This window comes from Centrocercus urophasianus, unplaced genomic scaffold (assembly GCF_019232065.1).
Source record: "Centrocercus urophasianus isolate 14NV4802_14NV808 unplaced genomic scaffold, USGS_Curo_1.0 seq_18, whole genome shotgun sequence".
NCBI classification, from domain to species: domain Eukaryota; kingdom Metazoa; phylum Chordata; class Aves; order Galliformes; family Phasianidae; genus Centrocercus; species Centrocercus urophasianus.
In genome coordinates, this window is record NW_024884733.1 from 3,222,741 (window position 1) to 3,234,806 (window position 12,066).

The following is a 12,066-nucleotide window of genomic DNA, read 5'->3' on the forward strand; positions in this document are numbered from 1 at the left end:
ACAAAAGATGCTGAACCAATGTACTGATTCTTTTTCTTTGTTTTGATGGGAGTTTCCACAGTGGCCTTTCACTCTTCTCACTGTGCCTGTAATGGGATTGCTCCTGGACTGGCCTTCGGGGATATGATAAGAGAGCTCTAAGAATGCTGCTTAGAGAAAACTGCTGTTTATCAAACATTAATTCTTATCTGTATTGTTGCATATGATTTTGGCTGCATGGTTAGTTTCACTCACTAACAGTGTCGTGATGCTTAGGGATCCTGAAGGTGCTGATGGTGACCCGGGGAAAGCCCAAAAGCACGTTTGTTTTCTCCAGCAAGTGTAATAAAAACAGCGCCTCTCTGTAAGCTTTCCTTTCCTCAGCACATCACAACATGCCTGGTATTTTGCAAAATACAGATTGTGTCACTGCCTTGTACTGAAGATGTTGTCAAGCAAAGGGAAAGCAACCGTTGAGATCACTGAGAATTAGGACAACATAAATGAAGCATCCACTTTTGCTTCTCTCTCTCCATGACAGAAGATTTGTAGGAGACATGGACTTGAGTGGAGATCGGAGAGGAGGAAGAGGACGGCTGCTGAGGGCTGTGGAGGAAGGAGCATTCCTGTGCAGCTCTGCAGAGCCTGTGTGGGGTTAGGGATGCCCCAGCCACAGGAGATGAGCTGCCTGCTGCCTCCAGCAGATTTCAAGCTCGTTTCTGTAGAGCGCTGGATTACAAATTGCAGTCTGAGGGTTTAGAAGCTTCTGTGTAACAAATGAATGTATTTCATTTTCATGGCAAAAGTGCTTATAAAAGATTTATTTTCTAAGTCGCATATGAGGGTTCTCTTGGCTTTCCCTTTAGGATTACAAAGGGAACAGAGAAAAGCAGTGTTTGGTATTGACTGGTGTAAAGGTGCTATCTTCCACTGCAAGTAACTGGAAGCTGAAGATAATGGATGAGATGCTGAGGCTCCAGCACTTTGGTGCCATGTCCTCGTACACACAGCTCTTATCACATAAAAATACAGTGTTGTAAGCAGTTACTGCATTATCTAAAGAGGCAGGTATGTCTCGGGAACAACTCAGTTCCAAGCACAAGCATTTGGTGTTGTTTCAGATGTGTTTGGGTATGCAGATCATCCGTATGGAGCTTGCAGAGCTGCTGCAGCACTTAAGGAGCCTCCTACCCTCCTGCAGCACAGCTGCCTATCAGTCAGGGCTATCTTAGGGCTTCTGCTGTGGTGTTTTCAGACATGGTTAGGCACATGAGCTTCTCCCTGGTGCTCGTCCTTGTAAAAATGAATTTAGGTCCTGTTGAGGATGTTCTAGCAGCAAGGAGATACAGGATTTACCTGAAAGTATAACATTTTCTTATACTTCTGGTTTTGTTCTCTTAAAGACCACTTACTGGTAAACTTTGAACATTTCCCAGGAATAGTTCTAAGTGGTAATTAACACGGTTTTTATCACAGATTGATATACATTTAAAAATAAATACCTTTGAGCTTTCGAAAGAGAGACGGTCTCATTTTCCTTTTCTGCTGGTAGAGAAATCAGTAAGCATATGTTCTGTAGGAAAAAATGCATCTGCAATTAAATAACCAGTCATTTTCTCTGCGTTCTGAAGTTGAACTGTAAGCCTGAAGGACAGAAAGCATGCCACGCTGCTCTTGTTACAACTGTCAAATTATTACTGCGTTTGAGACCAGAGGCTTTTCAGTTTCTTCTCAGAGCATTTTCTGAGCATGAGTCAGTAAAGCTATCTAATGTAACCGCATTGACTGCATATAGAATTGTATGTACTGTGTGTTTAATTACACAGTTGCCAGGCTAATATTCAGGGATTTTTTTCTCCTTTTTACAGGATTCTGCTCAGGAGAATGTCATTACACGAGATATTCATCGTACGTTTCCAGCACATGATTATTTCAAAGATACGGAAGGAGACGGTCAGGAATCTCTATACAAAATCTGCAAGGTACAGTCAGTACTCTGAATTTTAAGATGTTCCATATAATGCTGTGACTGTATTTTGCCCAGCTAACCCTGTTCTGATCCAAATCATCAATCAGTACGATTTAAAGCTTTTTTTATATTGTTTATGAAGAATATAGTGTTTTTGTAGTACTACATATTCTGCTGAAGTAGTTTTGCAGCTTTGCCTTTTCTGTATCCTAAGATGCATGTGAGAATAGTTGAGGCTCCCATTAGTATTATTAGTGGGCAGTGTGGGATCTGGGGCTGTTCTTGTAGGAGCCTGGGGGAGCAGAGCTTTTGTTTCTCTGCCAATAGAGACAGTTTCTGAGGGTGAGAAATCTCAGAGCAATCTCTGCAGTGATGCTGAGCAGGAATGTCTCTGAGGTAATTATCTAGAGAACAAGTTAGCTGACCGTTCCATGAGTGATGTGCTTTTCACTCATGCCACCCATGTCACCCTCTGATCCAGGAAAAACCTAATACTTTTTTTCCAGTTCACACATAGGGGAAGTGAGGTACTGAGTGATCAGTTTTGGCCAGGCTGTGCAGGCAGGCTTGCTGCTCAGGAGAGATGCAAATGGTATTAGATTGCTGCTGGATAGGCAATTCTCCTGTTGTCAGTTACAGACTGTATTGTGTTCCTGGCAGTCAGTTTTCATTTTACATTTTTTTCTACATATAGAAAAAAGGATTGCCTCAGACAAAGCCATTCCTACTGCTCTTCTTTCTCCTTGCTGCTCTGTTTCCTTCTCGAGCTGCTGTACAGACAGAATTGATGGAGTTGTCATAACAAGCAGACAAGTGTCCTGCCTTTGGGGTATATTGATACATACTCTCCTTCTCCAGATAAATGTGGTGATGATGCAGTCTGCTATTCAAACAGTAATTTGGACAGCGGGTAAAAAATACCTGCTTAGGTTATTAAAATGATGTTCACAGACCTAAATAATTCGCATTAACATTTTCTTTTAGAGAAAAAAAAGCAAAGAATGAAGCAGACAGGATGTTGGACCAATTACATTGATTCCTCGCTAATCTTGGAGGGCTTTGAAAAGAATAACTGGAATGATGTGGGTAATTACAGGCTTGTCAGTTTGAGATCAGTTAAGTGAAAAATGATGGAATGGCATTCAGCTTATCAGGAATTAAATGTGAGAAGTATATTATAATGAATGCCTGTGAGTTTATTGAAAATAGATCTTGACAGGCTAAGATAAGGAAGGGAAATACAGTTTTCTTTGGTGAAGGCAATTTTATAACAATTTTGTAGAACTGATGCCATACAAAAGAAATATGTGTGTATATATATATATATATATAAATGCTGGACAAGTTGGAACATAATAAAATGCACGTTAAGGAATTAAAGCTGACTAAAGCTTAGGTTTCAAAAAGTAGCTACATTGAACTAAATGCATTTCAAACAGGGTGTCATGAAGATCACTTGTTTATTTGGTGTGCTTTCGTTTGTCGTCTGAAAGAAAACAGAAAAATCATTTCTCCTAAGGATTTATAGGTGGCACAGAGAAGGGAATTGTAAGTAATGAAGGATGTATAAATGGATGAAGCTTAGGTAGGAATAGAATGACTTGAGCGGCCCTGTTTCATAGATGCTGCAGCTGCTTTTGCTTGCCATATCCAGAATTAAACAACTACGTCTAACTTCAGAGGGGCAGAGGTTACAGTCCTTCCTGGGCTGCCTGCAGCAGAAGTGAAGGGCTGTGCTCACCTTCCACGGCCAGGAGCTTTCCCTGCTCTCCCAATCTCAGCTTCTCAGAAAGGAGCTGCAAAAGCAGGTGTTGGTTTTTCCATTCCTCAGTTTTCTGATTAGAGCCCATCAGCATGCAAATCAGTTTGAGGGCTGTGTTTCCCTTGAAAAGTTCTCTTGAGTTCTCTCAGCCGTTTTGCCACCTTCTATTGATACAAACAGATTCTATGTGATGTCTTTGCAGTCAGCTTTCAGTTTCCTACTCTGAGCAGCTTTGTGTCATCACCAGACTTTGTTACTGTGCTATTTTTATGTGTATCTATATGATTGATGCATATTTTCAATAGCATCAGCTCTAGCACATCTTCCTTTGAGGTTCTTTGAGAGACTTTGCCTTCATTCAGTGGGTGAAAACTGACTATTCCTTCTTCTGGTTTCCTGTCCTCTAATCGATTGTTTGAGTCTTTTCCTGTGGCTGCTTAATTGCCTAAAAGTGTTTGGGAAGGGATCTCGTTGGATGTCTTTCCAAAATCCTCATGGGCTGCACTGACTGCTTCATGTTTTGTGTGCTCATTGGTTCCTTAAAAAAAGGATTTGTGAAGCGTTGCTTCCTATACAACAGCCATATTGAATCTTCAGCATTGAATTATTCATAAGTATTCTGCTTTTATTCTTGCCAGTTTGTACCTTCTTGCCAGTGTGGAGATGAGACTTAACTGCTCTGTAGGTTTCTGAGCAGCCCTTCGTCCTTGTTGAGTGGTGATAGAGCTCTGTTCTACGGCTGTGTCTGACCAGACCTTGCATTTATGATGGACTTGGTCATTTACAAAGGAACAGTGTTAAAATTTAATTAATTTGCTTACAAATGTGTCATTCTAATAACCGCTTTAGGTTGCTGACATAGCTTTGAACAGAGCTGTGTGCTCAGGGCCTTCTTTTGACGTGAAAATGAGATATTTGAAGAATGGGATTATTGAATGAAGCCAGAGGGGGTCTTTCCTCAAGTGGGAGAGTAAAAAGAAGAGCTTTTCCTCCGTGCCCCACTGAAACAAGAGATGATCTGAGCTGTCAGATAAAAAGGGAAACCATTAAAAGCTCACTGCCTCATTTTAACAGGTCTGTCAGTTCTAGTTCCATCTCTTAAGTCTCTTCTTCAGAACAGTAGGAAATCAGGGAAGATGGGAACTTGTTCAATTTCAGAACGTATATGTGACAAAGTAAGGTGTCTAAAAATAAACTGTAAGGCTGACGGTGGTGATAAGGAATGAAAAGAGTTCCAGATTTGAGATCTCAGATTTCACTAGAGGACATCACATAAACTATATTTGCTCAGAGCGAACATCTTTGGGAAATATTTGTGCTTCTTGCAGACTTTCTGTTAAAATACTCTGAAAATTCAAGCTTTATCTAAAGAGTTTGCTCCCGGTGTTACAACGCATAACAGGATAGTACTCTCGACCTACTTCTATGCTTGCATATGTAGTTAGCAGCTCTGTGCTCCAGGGAATCAAGGCGTGTGACAGAAATAGTTCTCTTAACTGTTTGGAGCGTACACAGTGCACAATTTAATATGAGATACGTTTTCTCTAATTTTCTGATTACAGTAGCTCTTCTTTGACAAACAACCACTGTGATGTTAATAGAAGAAACTGAATTTGCTGCAGTGAACTCAATTTATCAGGGTTAATAATGTTATCGGGCAGGCTGAAACAATAGACACAGCGTTTCCCTGCTTTTGTGAAAGTAGATGGATGGGTTTTTCAGAGGTTCAGAGTTGGTGTCAGTGAAAAAGGCACAAGGAAGGCTATGAATCACTCCTATCATGATGTATTTTGTTACTGTTACTTGTCTTCTTGGTTTATCAGATTTGTAGTTTTATCCTAATCCTGGTCGTACTTGCCAGGATGTGATCATAGAATCATAGAATGGCCTGGGTTGCAAAGGACCACAATGCTCATCTGGTTCCAACCCCCTGCTATGTGCGGGGTCACCAACCAGCAGACCAGGCTGCCCAGAGCCACATCCACATGCTGTGCTGTAAACTGTCTGCCCTTTATCTTTTCATGAAAAATACTCACTTCTTTGCGGTGCCTTCATTCTGATGATGACCTCTTGACACCGTGTGCATATTCTTTTCTCAATCCTTTTTTAGCTACTGTTCTAGTTTACAAATGGGTGTTTGGCCACTTTAGTTTAATTCCTTGTCAAAGAGCAGATCTCTTTCTTTCCTGTAGTGGTCTATCGTATTTTAGAATACACATAGGAGCATAAGCAGATTTAGTTAAGAATTATTCTTCATCTATTTTTAGTTGTTTATTTTCTTCACTCCTGGGTTGAAGAGCGATTTCAGTAAATATTGTTGTCTTGTTTCATGCGAAGGATTTTTAATGCTATCTTGTCGTCTTCGATTTACATTGGTTCCTTCTCTGTGCATCTGTGCTCAGCAAGGAAGCAGCAGTACAGTTCTTGCATATGGATTTTCTGCTGAGTTGTGCTGGTTAAAAGGCCAGGATTGTGAATCTTGAATACTGGAATCAGAGCAAAGACTTCACTGTTTTCACGAGTCTGCATGAGAGAACATGAGCACTTATTCATTCTTTGGGCCTATGGTTTGGGCTGGTAGGGTGCACACATACCTGCCTCTGGGGGATGCACAACAAACAGGTAAATGCAGTCTGCAGTGAAGACAGAAATTCCTTGTAGGATGCAGTACATAGAAGCAGACATAGAAATGTCATTGCTTTCAGACTGTTAGCCTTGCAATAAATTCAGGTACGGAGTTTTAAATTCTCCTTTAAGGTGTGGCACTTTAAAGTATATTATCACCAATGTCACTCAGCGAGCAAGCGTGTCATAAAATTCCTTGTTGCTTGAGAAGGCTGCCTCCAGCTCTGGGTGCTTTCTTGAGGCACCACGTTCTTCAGACTCTGCACAAGTCTTTTTCCCTTCAGCACAGAGCAATTTCTGTATCAAACACTGATTCCTGAGATCATTTCGATAGTGACACAAAGGTAAGTAGTGAGAACAAACCAGGCATGCATGTCAAAAAGTCTTGCATTCCTTTTTCATTTTCTTTTTTTCTGGGGTCGAGATCCTGGATATGTAGTATGGCTGCTGAGCAGCTTGCCAGAGTGCCTGTCACTTTTTCAGAGAAGTGAGAGTTCCCTGTGCCAGAAGACATTACTACTGACAAGAGATGGTGTTCTTGCAGATGAGGATGGGGATGTGTAGCTCCTGCTCGCACCTTTCCCACTGCATTGCTGAGAAGCGTGTGAAAGCTCTGGCAAATATGAGGAAGATCTTTTCATGAGACAAACGCTGTAGAAATACTTTTTCATGGAGTCTGTTTAATTTCTAATTCATTGCAATTAATGCAGTTGAGGCAAATAGGCTGTGTGATTGTAAGCTGCTTATGAGTTAGTGTTTTATGTTTTGTTGTTTCAAGTCCATGTGAACCTTCAGCAAGTACAAGGAATCATTTTCATGCTTGTGAAGATGAAAAATGGCAAAAAACAGTTGGTGTGGAATTCGAGATGAACCTTTGTAAACTTCCTCTTTTCAGACCATTGGGACTCACACACAGCGGTTGCAGAAATCCAGAGTCTGAGTTACTGCATTCCAATAAGCAACCTTTCCACGTGTGATTTTCAATGGTACTGACCAGTGGAATGGAATTTAGCATGGAATTATTGTATCTACAGAACCATAGAATCACAGAATCATAGAATGGCCTGGGTTGAAAAGGAGCACAATGCTCATCCAGTTCCAAACCCTGCTTTGTGCAGGGTCACCAACCAGCAGACCAGGCTGCCCAGAGCCACATCCAGCCTGGCCTTGAATGCCTGCAGGGATGGGGCATCCACAACCTCCTTGGGCAACCTGTTCCACTGCCTCAGCATTCTCTTCTTCTACAGAAGATTGGTCCATTTCTGGATTCTTCATTCACTTTCCAGATATGCACGTGGTTCTCTACTGCTCGTTTATTTCATGAGACTCTTTAACTTTCAGTTTGTTTGCTAACAATGTGCTTAATAACCGCGCAGTTCTCTGTGGAAGACTGATAACTATTGAAAAGATGATTTAATTCTGTAATAAGATCTTTGCTGAGTTAAAGGGAATTAAGGAAGGCTTTAAGTCAGAATCAGAATATTTATTAAATCTAAACTGCAAGAAAGGGAATATTTAAGATCTCAGTTAATTGAAGTATTGCTGTTGGAGGTTCCTGAAGAGCTTGAAAAAATAAGAACTGTAAGTTTACAGCTTTGTCACAAGTTATCATGGGAAAAATACCATTCCCTTGAAATTAGAAGAAACAGCGGCTTCAGTGGAAGTGGGAGATTTGGGATTTTGTTTTGTTTTCGTATTTCATGTGGAAAATCAAAGTTAATGCTCTTAAGTCCCTTAAAGAATAAATCCTAAATAATTCATCTTAGATCTTTTCTTAATTACGTAGCATTATTGTGGTTTGTAAGCAGCATCTTTGAGGATATTTTGGTTAATTACATCGTATTTCAGCAATATCAAGTCCCCAAGGTTACTTAAAGCTAGAAGTATACATATAATTGGAAACGTAATATGCATAAAACTCAAAAATCTATTTGCTTTGGGCAAGTGAAATAAAATCATGTTGATTCTGCAGAGTTCGTTTAAAAAGTATATATCTTTATTTGCCCATATCACGTAGCTTCGACTTAGAATCTTTAGAATCTTTTTCAGTTTTGTCATAATTCCTTGTCCGGAGCTGAAGATGACAGTCGTGTATCTGGCCATAGCTGCTGGTGTGGATCACGTTGTGGGGAGTTTCCTTCAAAACTTTTTGTGTCCATGCTATCTGTTCTAAATACACGTTCAGTATTTTTCTTCATTTTGATTTATAATCTCTTCTGATGCTCGGTTGGAGACAGAGCCTTCAATGCATCCCCTGCAGGAAGTCATTCCAGCAGAATGACAGTCTCTGTGATTATTCTGCAATAACACAGGCACAAAGAAAGTTCATGTGGATGTTGTGCTGGAGTTTAAACACAACCTTTGTACCTCCATCATGTATTTTCCAAGTATAATCTCTGCCTTCTTGCTCTGGTTATGTTTGAAAATGGATTTATTACTACTTCTGTTGTGCTCAGGAAGTTGGTCATGAGAATGTTCCTTATTCTTCCTTCGTATTTGTGTTTAAAATGCAGAGTGATGTGATTGGGGTTGCTTTTTTTTTTTTTTTTTTTACTCTGCATTTTCCATCTTCTGCCACAGTTTCATGTTGTTTCCCAGGCTCAAAGGCATATGTTTACATTCCTGATAGTTTCTCTTACCTTAAATTTTATCCTTGCCAGTTTGCGAAGCAGTTTATGTATGGTCTTCAAGCTGGTTTGGATTAAGTCAGTGCTGTTTTTAGCAAACAATTAGCCATTATGCTAATACTCCCTCTTACAACAGAGGGAGCTACCATGAAGGTTGATCATTTCATTTTTACCTTACGTGTTTTTGTTGCTGTTGTTAATTTAAAATGTTTCTCTTTTAATATGAAGAAAGCGTCAATCACGTGTATTATTTGTAATTTCATGTACCTGGAGCTGGCCTTTCAAGACAGAAATTATACATGTTTTAGGACTGCTGCACGATTAAAATAGACCGGTAGATTTGGCGAGCTAAAGATTTGTAGAGATAAAGGCTGCTTATTGTTGATTATTAGCAAGTGATGGTTTTAATTATTATTTTCAGCAGTGTACTTGACTAGTCATCCTGTAGTTGCTTGACTGGTGAAAATGAGCAGTAGATTGGGATCATGGTCACCTCTGTTTCCTCTGTTAAGGAACAGTAAGCAGTAGAGGCCAAGGGACAAACGTATTAGGAAATGCATGGATGAGTTGCTGCTCAACAGTGAGCTTTAAGAGAATGCTCAGTTTATGTTCCTGATGAAAGTCTTCCCTACTGGGGTCACTACCGACTTCCTTAGAAATATTTGTTTCTTGGTTTCTGCCAGTCAGAATGGAAAAGGAAAGATGGTTTTAAGACTTGACATGTATTTTGGCTTCGATTCCAATGTTTCTGGCAGAAGTTAGTGGCAATTATGTTATTACTCTTGGCTTTAAAGGAGCCAAATGTCATTTTGAGACAAAGAATTGGCTGAAGGCACTGTGAAGACTCTCAAGTGTTTTTTAATGATCTTGGGAATCTGGAGGGGTCCCAGTTGACTGGGAGCTGGCAAGTGTTGTCCTGGTTTTGAGGAAGGGCAAGAATGAAGATCTCGATAATCACCTGTCAGTTTCACTTCAGCTCCTGGTAGAATGATGGATGCAGTGCTTTCTCTGTAAAGGGAAGGTTTGCTCTAGAGCTGGAGCCTGCATGCAGGACTGGAATGCACACAGGTATGTTTGCAGAGGATACGGACTGAGGAGGAGCTGTTGGCTTGTTCCTGCAGCTCTGGCCTTGCAGTTTTCCCTTACCATAACCTCGTTGTTCCCTCAGGATGGCCGTCTCTTTCCTGTCAGTCCTGCTCTGGGTTACTTACTGTCTCAGGTTTCCTCCAATCCCCAACATCCTCTAACGTGGCTTTCAAAACATTATCTTGTCTCTGAGAAGCAAAGAAGAAAGGAAGGTTTTGTTATTTTCAGTGATAAATAAAAAATAGCATGGCCATCTTACCATAAAGGAAGATAAAAATAATTAATTGTCTTCATTTTTCTGCATAACAAGGATGTGGAAAAACTATTTCTAATGAAATTTTCCGTGTAGTTTTCAGTGGTTTTCTAGCAGATGACCTTGAGTCCTGTTTTTTTCACAGTGTGAAGATTTGTTTTCCCCAAACCAAAGAAGGAAGCACACTCCCCACACAACCCACAGTTGCCTGTTTCTTAGCTCATGCTTGCTGCATCATTCCCATTCTTACACTCCTGACTTCAGCAGAATTATCCCTGGTTTAGGTGAAATCACATCCAGCTCTTTTCATGCAGTTTGAAAAATAAATGCATTTTAAATATATGTTGACTGTTATCTTTTCTAGGCATACTCTGTCTACGATGAAGACATTGGCTATTGCCAGGGACAGTCCTTCCTTGCAGCTGTGCTACTGCTTCATGTGAGTTAATTGCTAAATGAAAGCTTTGATACTTAGAGCAGCCTTAAACCTTAAAATCAGTAGTACTGGAACATTGTATTTGACAGATATGCACTGTTTTATATTTGTCTAAGTTTATTTTACTGCTGTTGCTTTCTGGCAAATAGTGAATAACAGCTTCTGTTTTTATGAATGTAGATTTCATTTATTTAGGAGAAATCCATTAAATAATCAAGTAGTTCTGTGTGAAAACCAGGAAGCGATGTGCTAGATTTTCTTTGAGTTTAGTACTCCTGTACGTAAACTCCCTTTGTGATTAAGGGGAACTTAGATTTGGGAGATGCTCTCGGAGTAGCTCACAGAAGAAAGCATGCCCATCAATTTCAGCAATACCTTTCCTCCTGAGGACGTTTTATAAATTCTTCTGAATGAAAGCTGAATTTGAATGTTGATATTTCAGCCTGTAACCAAAATCTTTACAAACGTTGACCTGTCACTTCCTGTACATACACGTGTAGGTGTAAACACATGGGGAGATAAATACATGATTTTTGTATTTTGTGAGATGCTTTAACTTAGATGCATCAGTAGAAAAGAAGCAGATTCAAATACTGGTAGATATTGTGAGGAGTTTCTGAACAAAACGCCTAAGATCCCAACACCAGCTCTTTTTCTGCCCATTGCCTTTTTCTGTCAGGCTTTCAATTATTAATCGTGATTGAAATACACTACAGACCGTGGGTTTGCATAGGATGTTTGTGGCACATATGTTACGTATGCTCTTCCTCAGCCACCTGGAAATCAAATTCAGATTTATTTAACCACAAGCTGTAATTTCAGGTGAGATCTATGATGTGAAATTGTTACAGAGAAACTTGAGATTCCTCAAGAGTTAATCTGAATTCTGTTAGGTTACTGCAGTCCCACATATTCTGCAAATCAGCTCATATCTATCAGTTACTTTGCAAGTAATTTTTTTTTACCCAAATAAGGTTTCTAATTTCCACTGGAGGGATAATCCATTTGCAATGCCCAAGTTGTTTAGAAATGAATGGGTGTCACATTCTTAGTGTTCGACTAATATTTAGCTTCTCTCTCTTGGTAGTAATGCTGTCATTGCAGTAGAGAATTTCCTTTCTTTCTAGTGTTTCTGGAGTTAGAAGAAAGTACCCTGTTTTGCAGGGAATGCTAAATGGCAATTGCACTCATTTTAATATGCCCTTTATAATGTTTGCTTTTACAATAGGATATTAAACTGAAATAATCAGAGAAAGGGGGGAAGGGAAGCAGTGTCACTCATGTAAGTTGGGAGCTTCCCAGGATATCCTCCAACTTGTGTTTTTCTCA

The 12,066-nt window shown here is 39.9% G+C and overlaps 1 protein-coding gene across 5 annotated transcripts in view; it reads left to right on the forward strand.

Moving 5' to 3' along the window:
* RABGAP1L (RAB GTPase activating protein 1 like) overlaps positions 1 to 12,066 on the forward strand; it is a 206,524-nt gene that overhangs the window by 103,741 nt on the left and 90,717 nt on the right. For all 5 annotated transcript variants that reach the window (XM_042819260.1, XM_042819259.1, XM_042819262.1 and 2 more), the window contains exons 14-15: positions 1,848 to 1,961; positions 10,666 to 10,740. In XM_042819260.1, the coding sequence (XP_042675194.1) occupies positions 1,848 to 1,961; positions 10,666 to 10,740 (189 nt within the window). The remainder of the gene's footprint in view (positions 1 to 1,847; positions 1,962 to 10,665; positions 10,741 to 12,066) is intronic.